The sequence below is a fragment of the Drosophila subobscura genome, chromosome O (assembly GCF_008121235.1).
Source record: "Drosophila subobscura isolate 14011-0131.10 chromosome O, UCBerk_Dsub_1.0, whole genome shotgun sequence".
NCBI classification, from domain to species: Eukaryota; Metazoa; Arthropoda; class Insecta; order Diptera; family Drosophilidae; genus Drosophila; species Drosophila subobscura.
This window is the reverse complement of record NC_048533.1, coordinates 23,975,005-23,998,579: the sequence shown is the minus strand read 5'-3', so window position 1 is coordinate 23,998,579 and position 23,575 is coordinate 23,975,005. Positions and strand designations below refer to the sequence as shown.

Genomic DNA, 23,575 nt, shown 5'->3' with positions numbered 1-23,575 from the left:
TTGACCGTCAACTGTCACCAGAGACGTTGAGATGAGGCTGTGGATGTGGCTGCTGCAGTGGCAGTGCTCCTGCTAATACCCTTTGCGAAGGGTATTATCTTTGTGAGTAGATTTTTGTCATCCGAAAAGAGTTGCATGCTAAAAATAAGGCATTTTCGACACGGGAAAGGTTTTGTTTGTCTCTCTTGATATTTATTCTGCGTATGTAATTAATTTTATTATTAAATAAATTATATTCGAATCGGATGATTACTATATGATGGCAACTTTTGCTCTGCAAGTGTACTCGTGTATAAAGCTTCTTCTATTCCCAAATCTACCCTTTCTTTTCCTTTTTTGGCTTAAACACTTTTGCTTTGAGTACTCGAGCTTAAAATACACTGCACACATGCGGGGAAAGACATGGTAGAGGCATAAAGAGATAGCGAAACAGAGAGGGCAAGAGCGAAAGAGAGGCAGAGAGACATCCGAGGTTGAGGTTGAGGATAAGGATAAGGATGAGGATGAGAATGCGGATGCCCCACTTGATGGCATCCTTCACAATTACAGCATTGTACGTGTGGACAATGCTTGTGGCTTGTCAGTCACTTTTTGTCCATGTCTGCGGATGTGCACACATGCGAGTGTACTACATACATACATATATATATGTATGAATACGTGTGCGTGTGTCATAACTACATGCATATATATGTACATATCTACACATCCTCAAATGCTCTTCTTCTGTGCTGTGTTGTGTGGCTCTGGCTCTAGCTCTGGCCCCATGTCACTTGGCTTTATTGTCCATGCTGTTGTTGTTTTTCTGTACTTCTGTGGCTAAAATTCCATTACCTTATCGTCTTGCCTGCTTTTCCTTGCGAAAACCAACCATCCATCCATTCATCCATCTCCTGTGCTCAGTCTATAGCTGTTCTTGCCGCAAACTGCAGTCAACTTTTTGTGGCTGTCAGTATTTCATATTTGACTGATTGCCTTTGGTAAAGTAGACGAAAACGTGTCCACACAACCATCCCCCTGGCAACTCCCCCTCTCGCATTGCACGTTAGTATCTGAAATGCTCACAACAACAAAAAAAAGAATCCTAAACGAAAAAGGGGAATAGGAGAGCATTTGGAACCGAATCCACACCGGTTTCGGTATCTCCTGCATCTATCGAGGCGACGGCAAACCGGCCAGCGTTTGATAGATCGCTTGAAATGCAATTAACAAACGCCCCGGGGGAGCAATCGGATAAAACTGGGCCACGATGGCAACTACAGCGTGCCTGTTGCATGGTTCACGTTTACCCTATCTATCCCTACCACCCCCTGGTTCTTGCCACCGTTGGCGTCATTTTGCGCTTCATTAAATCCTGATAAAAGGCAGCATCCAGCCATCCGGTACCCCTGCGACCTTGCCACCCATTTATGAAGCCAATTATACCAATGTTTTTCTTCATGCAAAAACTTTGCTCAGCTTTGTACTCTCTGCCTTCTCTTTCGTTCCATGTCTCCCCTCTCTTTTCCACCATATCTCAGCACCACCTCCTCTTTCTCTCTTTCTCTGTTTGCTTAGTGCCTTGTTGGCTACTTCCTTTGCTTGCAGTCCATAAATATTGATTTGGTTTTTCAGCAAAACTTTTTGCATTCACTATGTACTTTATATACTCTAGGGCCTGGACAGGAAATTGATTTAGTTCACTCCATAAACTCTTCTCTCTACCTTCATCTTATTTTAGCGAATCTGTGAATCATCTAGACAGCATACTAACAACAGAAAATAGTGAATTTAACCCTTTACTCTCACAAAATAAGTGCTATAGATATATTCGCAAATAAAATATTCTTAAGGGAAAACATTTAGGGGAACCATTTTTTCATGTTTGCATCTCTCTAAAATATTTTTAAACCCCATTAAGATTATTTCCCACTCTCCCACGTGAAACAGAAGTTTCCATGGATAAAGATAGTCCCCGTTCTGCATCATCAGCTTAGGACATTTATCTTGAAGTAATATTTAAGCGAGGTGAAAGAAAAAGTGAACGTACAAAACATGATTATTATTATTCTGGGTATATTTGTGGCTTCAAAAGCATCTTCATGGAATGCTTTTCTGGGAAGCACCTTCACGGGTCCTAATACTGCTCAGAACTGTATTCATTTGTAATATATGTACATATGTATGTATATCATACATACGACCTCACTGAGAGCATTCCCAATTCGTTTCAGCTCGAATGATGAGTTCTGTTTTTCCCCTTCATTATTTAATAAACCCAAAAACATGGTAGAAAAAGTGAAGCCAAAATGGTTGACTATTGTTTCGAACTCCCTGCTGAATCATTCATCAGGATTGCACTCGCTGACCAGGACCATATGCCAGGACTGGACTGCCATTTCCTCTGATTGGATTTACTTTTGCGAGTACAAATGGATTCAACAAATATCTGTCTCTCTTTTCGTTTAGTGTTCGTTGTTCGACTTTCTGCATTTTCAGATTTATCTGTGCAGCTTTTGGTGTTCCCGTGGTCGACTCTTATCGGACCTTGCTGCTGCCTTGGCAATTAGTTTTATATAATGTTTTTCTGGTAATTACAACTTTCGTCCTTTGCTTTTATCTCTGACTGCGTTGGCATTTTACCCATTTACACACATACATTTCTCCAGCTCAGCTTTGGGTTTCTCTGGTTCTCGCATCGTCACCTACTAACGAGGACCTTTGCTGGATATTTTTTGCTCTATCCCTGCAGCCGCAGCTCATTTCGTTTTAAATTTAATTAAAGAAAACTTTTCCTTCTCTGCTGCAAGTTTTTGGAAAGTAATTGTGGCAACTTTTGGCTGGTTTTCCTCTCCCCTGCTGCATTCCTTTGCGGTTGGCTGCCCGGAATGGAACTTTGGTCCTGGGTGTTGATGATGGCCTGGAACTTGCGTTCGTTCTTTGCCAGCCATGAAGCGAAAGAAAGTTTATTAGCGCAATGAAGTGCTGCTCTGGATACGGCTTTGTTTATTTTCTAGATAAATTCTTACAAATTCGAGCTATAAATTCCCTTTTTTTTATAATTTCTATCCCCTCAGCAAATTACCATCGGCATCCACTCGGGCGAAGTCGTGACAGGTGTGATTGGCAATCGAGTGCCGCGTTACTGTCTCTTCGGCAACACCGTGAACCTCACCAGCCGCACGGAGACCACAGGCGTGCCCGGCCGCATCAACGTCAGCGAGCACACCTACAGGTGAGTGTTCACTAGCTAAGCTCTGGGGCAGGGCCCCCGTCATCGTCCTGTTGGGGCATAGGTGGGAAATCGGGATCGGCTTCGGGTCTGCAGGCTGCCACATAGGCTGCCACAGCTGCCTGCTTGGCCTCGGCAGTTACCGCCCCATCGCTGGTTGCCACAAACGCGGCTGCCGCGGCCTTTTCCGCATCCGTGACTGCCTCCAGCAGCTGGACACGGTTCTCGCTTTCGTCCTCGCTCTCGGTAATGCTGCTGATGGTGTCCATCCGCTGCGTGCCACTTGCCAGTCGACTACCCGGCTTTGGCTTTGGCTGCTCTGGTGGCTCTGGCTGCCCCTCGACTCCCTCCAGCTCTTCCGTGAGGTCAATGTAGCGCTGCAATCGCATAGGCAGCCTCAAAGTGTCGATGCCGTTGGGCAGTTGATTCTGCTCTCGGAGGACATCGCGAATGCAGCATCTACAGAGGAGGCAAAATAGTTATAGAAAGGTTTAATTATTTTTCTTAAAGAAATGGAAAATGGAAGAAAATGGAATTCCGATTCCATGGTCAGACAATCTGTAAAAAATATTCCACTCTCTATCATTACTTCTCTATTAATTTCATCCCTCATTTCCTTGTCAGAATCGGCTGGAATGTTACGCTAATAAAATCAGTGAATTATGAGACATTTTGGTATTCCTCTTAAGAATTCATCAATTTATCCCTCACACCACCTCTTGTCTCACATAACACGTAACACATGAGAAAATTTCTGGGAAATTGAAACTTCCAAATTGTTGACTAGCCGGAACATTCTTTGTGAATTCCGTTGGACTATTGCTTTTGTTCCGTCAATCTCAGCGGGATATTTCATAAATTAATTTTAGTTTCACACAATAAGCTCTCCAGCACATATGGGCGAGAGGTAGCGCAACAAAAAAATCTGCACAACAAACAAAGTTCATGTACTTAAAAGTTTCCCTGTGAGGGAAACAGTAGCAAAAAATAGCCGAGCCAGGCATAAACTTTCACTAAAGTTGGCCTTTTCAACTAGAGGAAGAAGTTAAGGTAGCGGATATTGGTGGCGGATTTTTCTCCGCTTGTTCCGGCTTGCCCCGGCCTTCACGGACAATCAAGAGACTTTGAGTCACAGTGGAAGCTTTCTGAAAAGTTAGCTCTGCTCATGTGTAGCGGAGCCTGTGGAAGTGGAAGTGCGTGCTCTGAAGTGGCTTTGACGGCGCACGACCTGCTCCACAGAAACTTGTCCAAAGTAAAAAGTCCTCCCCAAAATTGGCGTCATAAAATGCAGGGAAAGCTTAAGAACATGCTAATCGGCTGTGCACTGGGGGAAGGACTCAAGTTTATGTCCATGTTAATTTGTCTGTCGAATGTGGGGAGTTTTTGTGTATGCTTTTTTATGGGCACCAACAAATTCGACCAATCAATAAAGCAAGCTGTCGCCCGTCCCAGAGGAGCAGCCATAAAAAGTGGCACCAAAACATGTCGCCTATTCGTATGGAATTTCAGGGCGTGTACGCAATGTAGTTGCTCGATTTTGTGGGTAAGATGGCGTCGTCTACCATCGAGGTCAATGCATAATGAATGCATACGGAATGAGTGCTGCAAGATTTGCATAAATTGAAATCACAAATAACAAACAAAATGCCAAAGAAACTGCCACAGACGATATAAATCAAATGCAAGCAGGCGTGCTCCTGCCCCACACTTGCATGTGTACTTGAAGCCACGACAAGTGGACGCCAACTCAATTACAAGTACAGTGGAGACTCCTGCCAGACGCAGGAAGTAAGCTCTCTGATTACTAAGTTAATATTGCTTCTTTATGGGCTTCTCCACTGTACCCACAATTTCGCCCGATATGCAGGACCAACCGAACCGAACGCGAGTTTCCGCAGTACAGCAAACATTGGCCAAAGAAAAACAAGCTGACAAACAACCGGAGAGCAAACGAGTGTAGTGTAAAAGGATGGAGAGGAAATGTATGAAGAGGAAAAGTATGTAGAGTAAAATGAACGGATAGCGCACTAACAGAAACCAGTACCAATGTCAATAGTTATTTCGTTTTTTCGTGCGACACGGCAAAAGGCAAATATATGGATATATGTATATGGCACGTTCTTCGTTCGGGGTCATCGAGTGCTCGGCAAATAGCCACATACGATGTTTCATTTGTACCGCATCAGTGCCAGACGTCAACTTATCAAATTAAAACAAACTCCGGCAAACTTCTCGACTAAATACCGATCAAAGTGGGCCAAGAAATTCGGTTCAATTTAATTCATTAAGTCCGTTGGGTGGTCCATAAGCAAGTGAAGCGTGCGACAAAGTTTTGACCCCCGCCCACTGACTTGTATACAGGACATAAAAGAAAAGCAAACTTGCAATAAGCCACATGACAAAAGGCACCAGAACAAGGCCAAAGTCAGAGTCAGAAGACTTGGCAGCTGGCAGTTAGGGCTTAGGGGCAGGCCAAACGTTTGTCAAACTGCCAGTCAGTCGTCTGTCCTGTCCGCCTGTCTTATGCTTATTTCATTTTTCGGTCTTATCACAAATTTTAGTCTGCCCGTAGAAAGTTAAGCAAGCGTATCGAAAGAGCCCAGCACAGCCCTAAGCCAAAGTAATTGAATAAAAATGTTAAACTTATTTGGGAAATCCGACTTCAGTCTATCGGTGCCTGTTTCCTATGCAGACTTCCCATTAGTCAAAAGACGCTCGGAGACAGACAGTTCAAAGATCATAATTACCGACATAGATGACGCAGTGAGGGAACACCATACACCTGCTCCTTGCCAATGATTTTGTCGATTAACAGTCTGCCGTAGCGCTCGAAGAACATCTCCCTGCGTGAGGCATACAGCAGCGGCTGGAAAGAAGGGCAGAGAAATCGAGATGTATCTAAGGAGACTCCGCCGTTTAAGATATATTATCGTACTCACCTTAAAGGGCATCTCAATCATGGCCACGTTTCGCAACAGTATCTTAAGGCACAGCACCAGTTCGTAGCTGTAATTGCGGCCATTCTCAATTAGTTTGTCGAGCAGCGCCAGAATTACCGAGGTACCTCCATCCGGGGGATGCGGTGAGGCGCCGTATCTGCAATGGTGAAAGCGGTCAGTGGGAGTGGGAGCTGGTAACTGTTTGCAAATGAGATGCCCGTGCAGGCTGCCAGCACGTACACGTAGTTGGTTAGCTTGCGGTGAATGCAGGTCCGAGGACAGGAGGTAATAAATGCTAGATGCCCCGATAAACACAATGTACAAATGAAATAATGAACAGACATGGCTCGCGGTTGTGTCACTTGCACACACAAAAAGACAGGGATATGGAGAGAGAGAGAGAGGGAGGATCGTAGCAGTGGTTGAAAGAGAGAAAGGGTTAGATGTAGCGAACCCAGAGTGAATCGAAAATGAAGTGCAAATTGTGGCATGTATGTCGCTGCCATTCACTGGCGGCGGTGTCACATTTTAAATTGAAAATGTTTGTCATAAATGCTCATTTATTGCATTCATTTCACTGCCCGATAAGCATTGTAATTTATAGGCTCTCTCATTCATTTGGCCACGTCATATAAATATTGTCTTTTGGCAACCACAAGCCCACACGCCGTATGCGCAATTATGCACAAGTAAATCAACCCTCAACCAAACGGGGGCCAGAGATATGGTGGAGGCTTGTGGCAGTGGCAAAAAATACATCTCACCGCATCCATTTGCATATTTTATGGCCAATTTCAAATGAAAACGCAGCAAAGCGAAAAGCGAACGCAAATTAAAACATACAAAAGCGAAACAATATCGAGAATTTATGGCCGCATCAGCTTCACCAACAGAAGCAGCAGTGGAAGCTGCGTTAGCCGAATACTAGGATACCCTTCGAGATCCACCTTTAATTTGATGCATATGTCTGAGCAATATACTTTGATGATGATGCTAAAAAACACTCGTATATACATATGTTAACTTCTCTCAATAGCAAACATCTCAGCAGAATATTTGTACCTCCTATAAGGGTATGATGAGGCAGAAAGGCGACGACGCAGAAACAGCAACAGAAACCAACAGACAATCCCCACTCTCACACAAATGGTTTTAAAGGAAAGGCAAGGGTGCGGAATGAAAAGGATAAAACATGGAAAGCTGTGGCATGGGGAGTGGGACCATGGGGCATGCCCAGCGGGGAATTGGCAAGCCAAACTCAAACATTTGCCATCAATCGAAGCCATTGCAATTGCAATTTACTCGGTGCAATCAACGCAGATGCCAGGAATCTCGATCTCTTGCTGAATACGTCCTCCTGCCTCATGGCACCCATTCCTACCCTTTTTTTGTAGAGGAAAATTGGTTTTTAATTTCGAAATTTTCCAAAGGAAAAATGTAAGAGCTTCGAACTGTAACAAATTGTAAAAGAGTGTCAAAATAATGAAATAACTGAACATCCCACATCGTTATTCGGATGGAAAGTTGATGTGCGTTGCAAAGAATTTCATTGGGGTAAAGACTAATTCATTTAACTGAGGATTCATTGATAGTTCTCTGCGAATTTCACATGAATTTAATACTCAAAACCCCTCCTAAAATGAATATTAATATCTGACCATGCCCGAGGCTGCAACTCAACACCTTTTACGAATGAAAATGAATATTTAAATTCAATAAAAGAACCCATCAAACCACAGAATACTAAAATTTTTTCCAGTCCATAGGTTTAGTGGTGCATGTTTAATGATGGGTCAATAAATTCTTATAAATTTTGTTGCAAGTCCCAGGCAAATTTAGGAACACTGAATAGTTATTTTGATTGCACGCCAGAGAAATCTCATAATAAAATCTTAACATTTCCGACGAAATTATAGTCAAAAGAAGCCCTAAACCCTAACTCCACTGCGTCTTTTCATAGCTTTTTCTGTACCCTCTAGAGAGCATCAAAGAGAGCATCTCAGCCATGACTTGTAGACAGAAACTTTCAGTTGTTCTGGTTTTATTGGGACTCCTCTTGCCTCTCTTTTTCCTGGCCTGGAATCAATATTTGCGTTTCATGCAAAGCTGCTTTTTTGGCGCTGCATCAAAAATTGAACAGCAAACCAGGCAGTGCCAAGAATATTGTAGGAGTTGGAGAGGGGCGTGGCCGTAGCGTCGGCCCATCTTGCAATATCAAGTTAAGAAACAATAAATTGCCAGGGCAGTGCCGAAAAAGGGGGAGACTCCAGAGTCAAGGTCGACTGCCGAAAACTGCAGGCGTTTACACATAAATTTATGAATCTCTGGCCAGCTAAGGTCCGCCTTTTGTTTCACCCTTGAGTGAGGGATGTACAATGTAGATCCAATATTTGCAATCTAAAGAGAATGGTGCCTTCTGTTCTGTGGGAAATGTATTCTTGATCAGTATCTAGTTGCCAAGTTTAAGACCCTTCTGGCTGCAAGGTTATCTTAAAGTTCTGCCCCCCAATTCTGGCCTTTCTTTCTTGTGGTTCTTGCTGCCTTTGAGTGCATAGTACTCGTAACTTTCGAGCTGCCTGGTGTCCTGCGACCATGAGACAGCATGGAGACGATGGCAGCGATGCCTTGTGATGCAAATTCGCTTTGGCAGCGACTTTCATATTTAATGATAATTTTCTTCTTTCTTTTTTATATTTTTTCCGGCTTTTTGGTACTTTTGTGTTTTTTCTATGCGCTGTCGTCGACCACTTGCTTATGCTAAGCGTCTTGTAGTTTATGTTGCATACATTGCGACGCCACCAAGTGGCGACCGCTTTGCATATTTCGCGCTAATTGAAGTGGCTGCCACTGGTACTGCCACTGGTAGCGCTCAGTAAAACGCACCAAGTCCTCGGAATATCTTACCTCAGGAGAATGAGCAGCAGTTCGGGAGCATTTGCCTGCAGGGCGATGCGCAGCGGAGAGGACCTTCCACAGGACTCAATGGGCACATCAATGAATCTGAAAGGGATCAAGCAAGAAGAAAGAGAGTGTAAGAGTGAGTAAATGTCAAGAAATGCTACTTTTGAGGCCACAATTTGTGGCAGCTTTAATGGGCAACCCCGAAGCTGGATTTAACAGGCAGCTAACAGGCTAAATGGGACGCACACACAGGGAGAGCGACAGAGTGCCGTGCCACAATTAAGCTGCTTGTTGCTCGCCTACTGCTCATTCCTCATTCTATTCGATAAGCCAGAGTGAAACTTCCAGCCTTCAATATGAGTACATGCAATGTTGTTTTCCTTGGAGGCGTTTTTGTCTCCATTCAGGCATAAGCTTGTACACTGCACTTAAAGGACATTTTGCGACACAATACACACACCCATACGCACACACACCCCAGACTCATATGCTTTTATGTGTAGGCATAAAAGTAGGCAAATAAAAGACCAGAAACCACAATAAACCGGAAGTAGCATCCACACTCTCACACACCCACATGCATAGAGAGAGAAAGGTGCCTGTCTTACACCTACGCTGCTGAGCACACGATAAGCGCATTGTGAGCCCCCATCCTTCTTCTCGAAGACTGCAAATTGCCCTGGAAATTCATTTGCGTTTTATTGGCAGCGATAAAAGCGAAAGCGAGCAACGAGCCAAGTATCAAGACATTTGCAAGCGACGAAGTAAAACCTTTCGCAGCTAAGAGCTCTCCACTGGGAACTGATTTGCAACGCAAATCAAACATTTACCATTTAATCGGCTGATGAGCTGAGTGACAAATCAAATTGGTATCAGCTGTTGATGTGCTTCTTACCTATAAGACCTCTCGGCCTGAGCTCCCCTGTCTCTTCTGCCTTTTATTCATCTACAGTGAGTGCTTTTAACTTTATACTTGAGGATTTTGGACAGAGCTCGTATGAGTTGTCGCTTTACCGAGTTAAAAGTTGGCTTAGCATATCAAAATGGCAGTCATAACTAAGGCCAAGTAACAATGGCACAAAAAATACAGTGTTTTCTATAATACTTTGTATGTGAGCTTGAATAAGAACTCTAGACCAGGAATTTTAAAATTTAACACAAATGCTGTATAAATTTGAAAGGCTTACAGTACTTTAGAAAGCACTTTACCATTTGTACTAGTGAAAACTTCCAGCAAATTATAAATGCAAAAGTCACTCAAAAATAAACCTGTAGAAGTCATGCGATTTTTGGATATATTTAAGCACTTTGTTTTATTTATGTTTTGATGCCCTTGTGGAATCTGTATTCCCTACGGTGGTATATTCTCCACTGTAAAAGTTTTTCCAATATGCTATTTGTGCTCGGATTTATGCAACTTTAACGGCATTTGGCGAAAACATTTATTGTAGCACTGCTTGTCGTACTGCTTTCTTTTCGCAACAGCAGCAGCAACAGCTATGCTCACATCCTGTTCAACCTCTGACACACGAGAAACCCACACAGAAGCAGACTCACACACACAGACACAGCTATTAACACTTATTCATGGCTCTGGCTGCTGTTGCGAGAGGGCATCATAAATGTCGTCTTAATGTTTGCCAGTCAGTCAGCTTTTTCTGTTTTTCTGTCTTCTGTTTGTTTATGAAGCGCACCCACACACAAAGAGACATATGTGTGTGGGTGTGTGTGTTTATAGATTGGGGGGCGTGGCAAGTGAGAGTGAGAGAGCTTTGTGCGCTTATTACACGCATTTTTGACTTTAATCCTCGGGAGTGCTGCGAAACAAAGCCGAAATAACAAAAGGTTTACATTGCTGCCTGTTGGTTTCCAGCTTATCGCATCAGAGACACCCTCACATACATATGCACATATGTATGTGCATAAATCTTCGCTGAGCAAAAGGGGCAGAAGTGCAGAGAAACGAAACGAGTGAAAACCCCAACACTCTGAAAGTGAAAATCTTAATTATACATGACACCAGCAGCGGGCCGAGAAGAGAGCGCCAGTGATTGAGAGTCGCAGCGGCCATTGTCTGAATGAATCTCTGTATGCGAGTGTGAGAATGGGTGTGGGTACTTGCGTGGGTGCGGGTGCGGGTGCGAAAGTGTGTAAAGTGTCGCCATCTTTCACTCAATTATGGCAGACACACACAAACACCCGTATGGAGAGCCACAACAATGGCTGGTGTATTAATTTAATTAAAATCCTTTCATTTCTCTGGTCTCTTTTTCACTCTCGCTACTCTTTCCTTAGTTTCCTCAGGGATATTAATAGGCTTGTTGTTTCATTTCTTATTGTATGCGAAATACAATTATAATTATGAAGAGCACAAATTCACTTACAATTACAGTTGGGACCCACAATGTCCATCACTGTCAGAATATGGGATACCCTTCCACTCAGACACACGTGACATAGAGTCGCACGACAGCCCCGAAATATACAACAACTGGCTTTAAAATATATATTTTCTTTGGTAGAGACCACCTTTTTCGCTCCGTTACAGATACCAAAACGAAAACATTACACCCTGTTGCCCTTCTGCAGCCAAAAGAGTCTGCTTTCCCTTTACAAAACTAACCAATTAACGCAACTAGTGCTGGGGATTGCTGGAGGCAGCAACATCTAGCTTGTGTCACCGCGATTATACATATAAGCCAGGACAGGACAATCCGGGTACAAAGTCAGAGGGAACAGATGGCTAGCACTCACCTGAGCTGTCGCTCCTCCTCGAAACGCGGTATCCAGACGGGCAACGTGAGCTTCTCGCGTGTGGCATGCTTCAGAAAGTAAACCACGGCCCGGACATTTTCATGCTGCGAATACATGAGGCTTGCATGAATGTCTTTCCTACGCTGAGGGGGCTGCTAATACTCACCTGATCCTGAAAGTCGCTGCGCCAACCAGCGATAAAGTGTGGGGCATGTGGCCCAAACAAAGCGCCCAGGAATATCCGCTCAAAAGTCTTCTCACACTCATAAATGGCCACTTCGTTGCGGGGAGTTTTGGAGTTGGTAAAACGGAGCAAGCATGAAAGCGAAAGGCGAAAGAAGAGTGACGGTTAAATAATGTCATCAAATCGCAGCGGCCATGGAAATGCGGTCGTAAAAAAGCTAATTACGTGGCTGCACTTGTTGCTGCTTGGCTGAGTTTTTGGCTTTTGCTTTCCCTGGCGTCTTTCTTCTTTTTTGGCAGCAAAATGAAGTCAGCGGGAAACGGAAGCTGACAGAAATGTGGCTGGTAAAAGGAGAGCCCGAAAACACGACAAAGCTCGAATGTTAGGCAAGAGCAAACAAGTGTGGGACAGCACAAACAAGGCAGACATTTTATTGCATACGAGTCCGGGACAGGGACAGGCCTAGTCGATGTCCATGGTCTCAGTGGTTGGTTGTCCTGTTCCCTTAACGGAGGCATGCCATTAATTTCTGGCACTTTCCCTAGCTCGCAAAACTTTACGCAGCATTTTAATTAGAGCCCAGGCGCACGCATAGACACGCCCCAAATAACTTGCAACACTTTAAGGCACTTTACAAGTTTTACGATGCAACAACAGCACCAACAATAATGAGGGGCAACATCAGAAAAAACAACAAAATAACATTAGCAACACTTTCTTAACGCAATTAGCAGAAACACGTGATTAAAGTGAAAACTGCCTGCCAGCCAGCCAGCCTGCTTATGAGCGTAATAATCTGATGCGATGGGATAAAATTCATTAAAATATGCAAAGCCCCACAGCCACGCCCCAAAATCCCCACACTCCCCACTCACGTAGGGAGAGAGAAAGAAAGTTCCACCGCATACATATGCATATAAATTAAATTATTTAGTTGGGGCTGTGGCTGTCGCTGCCGCTTTGAGCTTTGCTTTCTTGTTGGAGCTTCCTTTCGGCTTTGACTTACCCAAGAGTTGGACGACCACCTCGGAGTCGCGCACTCCCCAGTCCCAGCAGGTGCGCAGGGCGATGTACAGGATGTTGTGATACTTGCCCATGAGGCATACCTGCGGGAGTTTCACAGATGAGAAATGAGAAGGAGGGCTACTTATGCTCAAGTATGTCAAACACATGCAAGAGTAATTGAACTGCATGCCAAGTGCGTGCTTGATACTTTATGCAAATACTATTAAAAAAACGCTAAAATTCAGAAATTGTTACAAGTTTGTAGCTTACCCGACCCCCATTATCGTCCTTGGCCAGTCGATGATATCGCATGGCCGCCACTACGGCTATGCCGGCCACCTCATCTGTCTGCGTGTTCTGGCCCTCGCTGCAGCCTTTAATAATTGAACTGAGATGGTCGAGCACATTCCGGCGCGACTGGCGATCCTGCAGCCCATTGCGTGTAATCTGATCGAATGTGTCCTCGAAGAAGCACTCAAAGATGTAGTCCATAACCAGTTGGCGACGCGTAGCCCTCGGATTGCACTGGTAGCTGGCCCGTTCGCGTGCCCTTGTCCGTGCCGGGTCTATGAGAAATGACCGCCGGAAGCCGTAGAAGCGTTGCGGCAATGGAAACCAGTGGCGAATCCACACAAATTTACGTTTTAATTGACTTACAAGCCGCTGAAATGCATCGAGCAACTGCAAAAACATGTCACAAACAATTAACGCAGAAAAAATTTAATAATTCGTTTACACAAAAAGTATTCCCCACAAACAATTTAAATTTCGTTAAAATTCCGTTAGAAAAAACAGTTCCCGAACAGAAGAAACGACGGAGAGAGATACAGAGCATGTTTGAGTAAAGGTAATGCAGAGAGAGAGAGCAGAGCTATGCCGAGAGCTATACTCCCTTACCTATCTTTTAAATATAGCCTGTGTCCAGCTGTTTGGGGTGGCATTCTGTCGACCCTCTCTCTCTCTCACTCTCTCTTGATATTGATTTTTTCCTGCTGGCAATGATGTGCGCCGAGAACAACAAAGCACGAAAACATTGAAAATATAAACAAATTATTGCTGAACGGAGCCCTAGAAATCCAACCCGTGGAATGTGTATCAGAAAGCAATTCATTGGTGATGAGTTTTCAATGGAATTAACTGAAAAAGTATTCCCTGTTTTCATGTGAGTACGGTGCTGGCAAACAGGTGTCTGATTGCAGGCCGCCAAGTGGATTTATGTGGCTACTTTTAATCTTTGAGTGCTGCTCTCTGATTAAATTGAAATGGATTCGATGGGTTATCCAAAATTGAGCAATTGAGAAATAGTCTAGCCTTATTCCCCCAAACAAAAGAAACATTTTTCTATCGCACAAAACTCACATGGAAATTTCACTTCCCGAAAACTGCCGGCAAGAACGGTAGATAGAATTCGAATGGAGTGCTCAGCTGTTTACCTACTCGCTCTCACTCTGGCCCCGCACTCTTCTCTCTGTTCGAACAACAGCGCTCTCGGGGAGGGAAGAGAACATGTTGTGGGTGCGTGAGTGGGTGGTGTTTGGTAGAGAGGCCTTTTAAGTGCGGTTCATTAACATGAAAGAGAATTCAAATGCAGTTTGAATATCTTGAGAAACAAAGAAGTATTACAAATCCGAACTACAGACTTCTTCCATAACATAATAAGTACTCCCAAATTGGAAGCTACAACTTACCGCCTCTCTAGTACGTAATTATTTTACTCTATGACTTTGCAATATCTTTATCCAAAACAATAATATTCCTCCAAGGCTATGAATATTTATTTTCAACATTTTAAATAACCATTTGATAAAAATTAAATTAATTAAAACAATTGGTTTTTATTGGTTAAATGAATACCAAAGTGTCGCTGGACAAAAACCGGCAATGAATATGGGACCATAATATTTATGGAAAACAATGGATTTTCTATTATTTTTTCAGTGTTAACCAAATGAAATGGTATTCATGCGAATATATTGAAAATTTGAAATACACAATCATCATGCAATGTTTACTTGGAGCATTGTTTGCTTTGTGAAGCGAATATTATATTCCATATTTTTCTTAAGCGTTCGCTGGTGCGACATATCAATTTCCACATCAATTATTCATTTTCTGCTTCTGCGGCAACCGTGGCACTGTGTGCACGCTTAATATTTGGACAGACAATTAAGCGCTGAGTAAATATTTAAGCACAGCCATAAACATTAATTAAGAACATATACACGCACCCCGAGAAGGGGAAGCATACCCAGAGATATGATGTTGGAATAATAATGTCTGACTAAAGGTTTCGGCTGCTTCGCCTTAATCGCACATGCAAATAAATATGAGGACAATTCAGGAGTCCGGGACTCTATAGGCTTCATAGTTAACTGCACTTCATTATCCATGTGGATATTCTTCCTCCTTAAACATACATGTACGAGTATATATGTGTGTAAATACATACATATGTATGTACATTCATTAATTCGAAGGCACACACACACCTGATCTGTGCCGACCAACGAGGCAGAGCTCAACGCTAATTAAAGAGGCGGTCACCGTATTGTGGCCATATGCAGGCCATCGAATGTGGCAAATGTTGCAAATAAATTGAATTAAATGCGTATGCAATCAAAAGAGTCCTCGTATCCGATGTAAATAAATGCACATTTTCACATGTGCATTGTATGGAGAAATGCATGCAGCAACAGTGAATGCGGGCACTCGAGGCGGAAACGGAAATGCGTTCGAGGCGAAAGCCTGGCAACATTTTTATGCACGGTACATGCAGAAGCCGAGGTTATATGGGCATATAGACCAAAACACTTGTAGCCTTTTAAGTTGTTATTTATACATTTGTATACCTAGCTTTCCGCGTGCTGGGTACTCCAAAGTCTTAACATTGCAGACCCACTCTGTATTTGTTATTCTGTTTTCGTTTTCACCGAAATTTCATGGGCGTTTACATATGGGTTTGTGCGGGTTCGAAGCGGATATACTACGTGTAAGTATGTACAAATGTCCATGTGTCTGAGTGCACAAACCACAATAAGCGAATTTACATAATTCCATGAGATGCAATCTAATAAAAAGTTGTACAGCAGCGTCTGTCGCAGAGGGAGAAATTATGGCAGCAATTTATTGAGCGCGATGCACGGACTGACTCCGAGGACATGCATCTGTCCAATGCATCATCCGAAGTGCATTATAGCCTCTTAAGGCATGCCTCCTTCACATAACTCAGAGCTCTTTCTTTATGTCGCCAGAGTATTTTTCCATAGCCACCTCTAACATGGGAGTCATTCGTTTTATTTCCGTTCCTCCGACAAGAAACATTCCTTTTATTTCCGTTCTTTCAGCAGGAGACATTCCTTTTATTTCCGTTCCTTCAACACGAGACTCATTCGTTCCTTTTGCGTTCTTTCTCTTTGCAGACTGCTGTGCCAGACGATCAACCAGGATGATTCATTTCATTTGGAGTACCGTGGCCCGGTTATTATGAAGGGCAAGCCCACGCCCATGGACTGCTGGTTCCTGACGCGTGCCACCAGCAGTCTGGGAGCGAGTGGTAGCGGCGCCACAGCCGGCGGCAATGGCAGCCTGGATTCGCCGCTCCTCCAGCCCACCACGCCGACGGGTCCGCCGGGTGCGCCGGGTGCAAGCAGTCAAAGATTGGGCGCCCATGCCAGTGTCTCACGTACCTCGTCGGCCGGGCCCGGTGGGGCAGCCAGTGCGTCGCCGTTGGACACATAGGAAATCTGCAAGGATTCGTCTTGCTGCTGCTGAAACATCCTGTAAAGTTGCCCCAGAAAAAGCTACGTGTCTGTGTGTCAGTCTGGTCCGTCTGCCTGTCTGTCCGCCTGTCTGGTCCCGCAAGTCGACCACTTAACCACTTCATTTCTGTATTTGTCCTGCCTGCATCTATGTGGCCTGCATGTGCATCTGTGTCTAAGTATCTCCGTGTGTGTGACTGTTGCTGGTGGCACGTTGCGGCTGGAGTCAGAGACGTCGGATCGTGGTGCAAGGTAATTTATGTTAATGCTCTCAACCACCCTACTGCATTCAGGCCAACACAACCCCTCCCGACCACTTAGCCAAGTCACTTTACAAATGATTTACATTTCTTCAGCTGCCGCACGGCAGACGTACACCGTATACGTACTCGTAATTCATGCCACATTATCTGGCTATTTGCCTCGGATCCATTGGCATTAGTTGTAACCATGGCTCAGGCCTTATCTCGGCAGCAGTTCAAAACAAATTTTAATGCCAGCCATAAAGAGAAGCGCTGGGAGAGACGATGGGACATGTTCTCTGCTCTGTTCGGCCAATCCTTTCGGCTCAATGGCATGCTCCCATACTATGCCGCTTGTCGGCCATAAACTAGATAAGTCCAAAACAACTCAATATAAAAGCCATAATATGCCAAACAGTTAAATACATCTCTCCACGAGTCGGCTCGGCAGTGACTGCTGCCAGCTCTGCCAAAGGATTTTGTCAACGGAGAGCTTGCGACGGCCCTGCCCCGCACCCATCCCTTGGCTCATTCAGTGTCTGCTTGCCGGCAGTTATTTTGTGTGTGTGTTTTGGCAAGTAAAAAGTTCTCTTCTAGCCAAAAGACCGCAAGCCATAGAAAAGATACAAGGGAATTTAACACATATTTTGAAAACAAATATTTAAGATGAGCAAACAGAAGAAGCATCGAAAGGAACCGTCTCCTGTGGAGCCACTAGGTAGTTCCAAGAAAAGACGGAGAAGGTACTCCCTTCAATGAACCCTTTCTCTGCTTAACCTGTCACGAGAGTGTACTCACATAGTTAATTGACATCGCACAGTCACAGAAGCGCCAAAGGCAAACAATTAGTTTCCAGAAAAACAAAACTAGTGTCAAAATTATTATTCTTTTTAGCAATGTCAACAGGGTTGCCTTAGAGCAGTGCAATTTTTTGTTAATAAGTAGGACCGTGTTGACTTTAGTGTTGGGTAATAAGTGCCAACGACAAGTAACTTGCTGTTTGGAGTAGTTCCATCTCTCAAATCGATTTATTCCCATCCCCTTGGCAGCTGTACAAACAACGATCGAGTTCAATTTTGTATGGTAAGCCCGCCTCAAATTGATTTGTTAGCGGCAGCATTTAGAGGAAAGCTGCCTGCAGCTGTGCAATTGCAAGTGCTGCGTGGCATGCCATGCGGCATGCGATGGTATGCAAATGAATGCCATCCAAGTTCTCTGTTTGCCTAAGACCTGTCTGCATCTGCCTGAGGATGTCAGGGATGTTGGGCCAAAGTCGGTTAATGTTGTTGCAAAGCAGTGCGTTCTGTGGCTGGTGTGCAATCTGCAGTTGAATGTCGATTTTCTGCTTGTTTGCCTGCGTTCCAACTTTAATTGAAATTAGTGAGGAGTTTTCGATTAGGCCACGCCTCGAATGTTTGGCCAGACAAATGTTGACTTGTGCCTGACAATTCCCATCCCAGAACCACTCCCAGTCCTTCTTTGATGCAGTTAAATTACCCAACACATGCAATTGCTTGGGGCCCTACATACATGCTTTATTAATAAGGCACCAGCCAGGATAATAAAACTTGTGTACCTCTCTGGCCCGGAACAACCGACAGATGAGAGTAATCTAGATAGGAAAACTTGTATGTCGGGTCTCTGAAAAACTAAACATACCAAAAAGTTGACTCCAACCACATACACGTGGCTGCCATTTGCTGTAATGGGTCACAGACCAGGTGGGCAGATAATTCAATGAAAGCTGGAGAGAGTTCCTTGTGCCAACATGTGAGTAATTTCCATTGAAATAGGGAAGGCTCCCTCCGGTAGACTTCAACTCTTTTGGGGTGCCTCTGCCTCGTTCTTCCCTCTGGTCTCATTATCGCCTTGTGCCAGTGTCATCAGCATTATTACTTCATAATCATTACTAACTCGGAACTTCCTTGGCTTGGGATCTGTCTCTCTCTGAGTTTTTCTGCTCCCGAGCATCCGTCACAACAGAGACAGGATGGGAGGTGAAGGAGTATCAGCAGGGAAGCCTATGGAAGCCGTTGCCTCTGACATTTTGTCGTCGGCTCATCGCAATCATAATTTCCATCTTTATGAATTTGTAATGAGAGAGAGAGAGAGAGAGAGAGGTCTATCCCTCTCTGCAGCTGACAAACTTTGCACGCCTGTCACTGGCAATATCAACTAAATTTTTAATAAGACGCCTGGCCTTGAATGCCACGTCCAATTGTCGCATAAGAGCTTATGCTGTATTTAGTTGAGTAAATATTTATTTGATTGGGTTTCTTTCTGGGGTCGGACTGCCGGCTTACCAAATCCGGATTTGCGTATTTGGCGCGCAGGAAACGGAAATTGTGCGAGGTCGATGGAGCCGGCATTGATGCGGAAATGTAAAGAAAACTCGCCCTTTGTTGTGGGGTAGTAAATATGTATCTGCCTCATGTATGATGAACTACTGTGCTCTACTCTTCGAGTAATGCAAGTGAAGGATCCACATGCAACTTGAACTGTAGTTGAGGCAGCCACTAATTAAATTTAATTAGAGTTCAGCTGCAGGCTGTAGATAAACACGTAATTGGAAAACCGATTCGCAGCTATAAGGGAACACAATTCATCTTCGTCCCTGGTAGCTCTTTAAAGTGCGAAGACAGCAACCCCAATCGAGGCCAAGCGAAAAGCAGCAACCGAATCTCCCCTGCAACTTCCTGTACAAATAGGCCGGATGTAAAGAATAAATAAGACCAAATAGAAAAAAATGAAGGAAAATTATGAGCAGCGAAAAAAAACGAGGAAAAACCCAAAGCAGGATTACATTTACGGAATATGTGCCAGTTGAAAGGAAACGAAAGAAAGCAAATTTTATGGGGACCAAACTTTGTGCTTTGAAACCCTTGAAAAATTGATATTTTATTAGCAAAAGAATGGACAGCATTCAGAGATTTATTAAAAGAAAATGACAATTTATTTGCGGGTAGACCTTTAATTAGGCAAATTTCAGTTCCAGTGTGCTGCGGCCATAAGAACTAATCAATGTTAATCCATTTCTAACGAGCCATCGTTAGGACCCCGACACATACACACATACGAGCACTCATACTCGTGTTCTCACTCGCACAAGAGGTCCGCCCACACTCGCCTCCTGTTGAATGGCATCATCAAAATTCCAGCCGACGACTTCCCAGTCATCAAGTTGCATGCCAACTGGCTGTTGTTGCCGACATTTAACGATTATGTGTGCCATATCGGGGTAGATAGATACCCATTCAATGGCAATATATGTCAGTACTTAAAATGCCGAGCAAACCGAATGGATTTTGTATTAGCATCCCCATTTACTGATGTAATGTGTTTGTTTTCATTACGACATGAATGTTGGTACATTAGGCAATGCTTTGATTAAAAAATAACTGCAAAGAAATGCTGAATCACAGCTGTAAAAGTTCGTGACTCTAAAGCTAAAATTGAAACTCTTATCTCTCTGATTTTCTAACTTTTGCAACAACTTTAAGGCCTTAGAGTCTATATATTCCCATAGGACTCTCACAGTTTTCCCATATTTGTTCCACACTCCAATTGAAATACGAGCGTACTCGCTGTCCGCAGTTTTCACATGGGGAAAAATGTGAGGCAAATCGAGTGTGTGACCGGGAAGTTTATGCTTTTTTGCAATGGAATGCAATTTGCGCGAAAAAAATGGTGAAAACAATGCTCTCTTCGATACGCCTGCAACATCAGTATCGGTAGCTCTCCGTTTCCCGTTTCCCATTTCCAGCAATATTTTCAGCTTTTCTTGCGCTCTTATGGCGTTTGCTCCCTTTTTCATTCCGCTCGACAAAAGGCGTAAACTTTTGCAAACACAATCCCTGCCACATTTCTCCTCTCCCGACCAACACTCTGCTCACCTTTGTGCATTTGATTTGTGGGGGTCCATAAAGTTCGAGGCAGTCCTCCGATGCGATATTTACAATTTTAATTCAATTTGTTGAAAATGTTTCTCCACTCGTACATGTGCTTGGTGGTGGCTGGCGGAGGGTTGTGGGGAGATGACCCCCAAAGAAACACTTTCTGCTATTTTTGCACATTAAACTAATCGATATTTTATGGGCAAGCCATGACAAGGCGGGTCCAGAGGACAACCGAGCATTAGATGCAAGTACATTTTAGCCATTTTGTCGTCGTAGTCGATTCAATGACAGCTCGGCCGAAGGACATCCAAGGACTACTGCTGTGGGTACAGGAACAGGATAGAACATCCACAGCAGCATGTTGTTGTTTAATTGTCTGTAAAATTGTTAAATTGCTTAGCGTGTCGACAGGGCAGAGGCAGGGCTAGGGGCCGATCCTGGAGATGCTGCTGTTGTCAGCGGCTTTGGGGTTAACATGCATGTGCAATTACCATACTCTGCACATCCTGCATTCGTTACCTCTACCTTACCCACTTTCCTTTACTTCCAAACGATTCATTTATTTATCTCCTGCTTGCATTTTACGCAAATTGAAAATCGAACCTTGCCAAACCCCAAAAAGGAAACTGAAACTGTAACCGAAACTTACAACGACATTGAGGCCATAAGAATTATTCCACTAATGCTATAAATAATCGTTTTCTGGCAGACCTTAAAACTAGTCTAACGGAGAAAAAAAAAAAACAAACACAAAAAACAGCGAGAAAGCGGGCAGGGAATTGCTTACGTGATTGAAATTTTGAAAATTTCCCAACAAAGGCCGTTCCAGCATCCAGCACCGGTGTCAGGGTCTCTCTCATACGTTGGCCAGTTTTTTGGCAATCAAAAGTTGTTTGCGCCTTTGTAGTTTTTACTGTTTTGTGGCTTTTATACGGCCCTTCATCCACCTTTCCTCAAACGCAGTTGGCATAACAAACAAGAGCCCAACGAGAAGTTTCCGTTCTCTTCGCTTCGCTTCTATTCTGCTCTCTTCCCTTTCCACATGGCCAAAGTCCAACTTTTGACATTGACACTGTTACTGGCTCTGGCTATGGGTCTGGTCGGGGTCCCGACTACCGCACCTCACCAGCTACGGGACCGGCTTTGCGGCGTAATTGGGCGTGAAGGGTTAAATTGAATTGCGTGCTCACGGGAGCCAAACGGTTAAACAAACAAACATGGTTCTGATTTCTGCCTTCGCATCGAATTCATTGGGGAGGGGGCAGTGCGTGACCGACATAAGAGTCGGTGTATTTCCATTTTAGTTTTTAGTTTCCGTTAAATCCAAATCTCTAAATTGTTTTCTCGTTTCAGGTAGAGATAATGGTCCTGTAAAAATGTTAAAACTATCTCCGTGTCTGTACGTGTGTGATCCTTGTAGATGTTTAAAAAACGATATTTGTTAACATGTATTTATTATGATTCTACTTTTGTGATGGTTTCTTAGGCTGAACTTTTTTGTGTGTAAAGATAAAATACAATACTCCTACTCGAACTGTATACAAATCTGAGAGCGGAAACCCATGTAAGGCGGAATATTCTAACTAAAACCACTCTCAACTTTTGGGACAACCCTAATTAAGCCGTAAACGTAAATTAGCATAACCACAAGGCACCAAACAAAAAACCAAACAAAATGATATATAATATACAAAGATATATACTAGAAATAGATTGTATGTATGTACTTTGGGTTCGTCAACTTTCTATACAGGGCTATCGACCAGCAAATTGTTAGCAAAACAAAACTCAAACTGCACCAAGACAAAAGTAAAAGTAAAAAGAGTATACAAAACTGTACAACAAAACAGAGAAACGGAAACCAAAGCAAATATTTATATGTTCCATCAAGAAAGTACTTACGAGTATATACATAGGTTAAGCAGTCCTAACTCCAGAAGTTCGTTTAAGTTTCCATTGATCTATCGGTAATGTTATGAAGAAGACAAGTCTCAACTTTACTATAACTGAAAAATAGCTTTATAGTTCTTAAGCCATCACACCGGAAGACTTCCCCTGTCTCTCACTCTCTGTCTAAAATCATTGACTAATTAAGGGGAATCTGTTAATAACCATATAAGTATAGTAAATATATATGCATCTAGATATATTATATATAGCAATATGAATGTGCACAAATACTACGATATCCAACTGTTCAGCTGAATGTTCGTTTTTCTAAGCTTAAGTTTCTTTAGGGAGCGATAAATGATTGATTGTAGGATTGTTTTTTGGGAGGGTGTGGCATAGTTACATTTAAGTTAATTACTGTACAAAAGGCTAAGAAGTGTTAAGTGCTAAAACGAACTACAGTCCTCACCCCCTTTCTCTCTGCTCACCCCCTCCTCTCTGCCTCTCTCTATGTCTTCATCTAAAGTAAATGTTAAATATTTAAAAAAATAATAATATATGTAATTGAAATCAATAAAAATATCTCATTGAACCCTGAAATATTGAATGGAGTAACCTTGGCTCTCCTCCCTCTCTTTCTCTGTTATTCGCTCTTGTCAATCCACAGTTTCTTTTCCTCTATTCAGCTACCCACCAATTCCCATAACAATAATTCTGTTTTATTATTTTCTGATTTTTTTTGTATTTTCTTTGTATTTTTTTTTGTGACTTATAAATATCTTTTTGATGGATGTC

General features: G+C 43.3%; 2 protein-coding genes across 6 annotated transcripts in view; one reads left to right on the top strand and one right to left on the bottom strand.

Annotated features, from left to right (window-relative positions):
• LOC117899617 (guanylate cyclase soluble subunit beta-1) overlaps window positions 1-23,324 on the top strand; it is a 43,696-nt gene extending 20,372 nt beyond the window's left edge. For all 3 annotated transcript variants that reach the window (XM_034809762.1, XM_034809761.1, XM_034809763.1), the window contains 3 exons: window positions 3,057-3,214; window positions 16,414-17,004; window positions 22,244-23,324. In XM_034809762.1, the coding sequence (XP_034665653.1) occupies window positions 3,057-3,214; window positions 16,414-16,732 (477 nt within the window). In that variant the 3' untranslated portion in view covers window positions 16,733-17,004; window positions 22,244-23,324. The remainder of the gene's footprint in view (window positions 1-3,056; window positions 3,215-16,413; window positions 17,005-22,243) is intronic.
• LOC117899618 lies at window positions 2,949-14,370 on the bottom strand. Of its 3 annotated transcripts, XM_034809767.1 has the most exons (9): window positions 14,354-14,370; window positions 13,265-13,675; window positions 12,996-13,095; window positions 11,972-12,081; window positions 11,806-11,909; window positions 9,055-9,150; window positions 6,151-6,307; window positions 5,959-6,077; window positions 2,949-3,670 (listed from the first exon to the last, which is right to left on the bottom strand). In XM_034809767.1, the coding sequence occupies exons 2-9, from the start codon at window positions 13,484-13,486 to the stop codon at window positions 3,226-3,228; spliced, it is 1,353 nt and encodes a 450-aa protein (XP_034665658.1). In that variant the 5' UTR covers window positions 13,487-13,675; window positions 14,354-14,370; the 3' UTR covers window positions 2,949-3,225. The 3 variants fall into 3 exon arrangements, with proteins under 3 accessions (XP_034665658.1, XP_034665657.1, XP_034665656.1); XM_034809766.1 differs by lacking the exon at window positions 14,354-14,370 and having other exon boundaries at window positions 13,265-13,810; XM_034809765.1 differs by lacking the exons at window positions 9,055-9,150; window positions 14,354-14,370.
• Window positions 23,325-23,575: the final 251 nt, after the last annotated feature.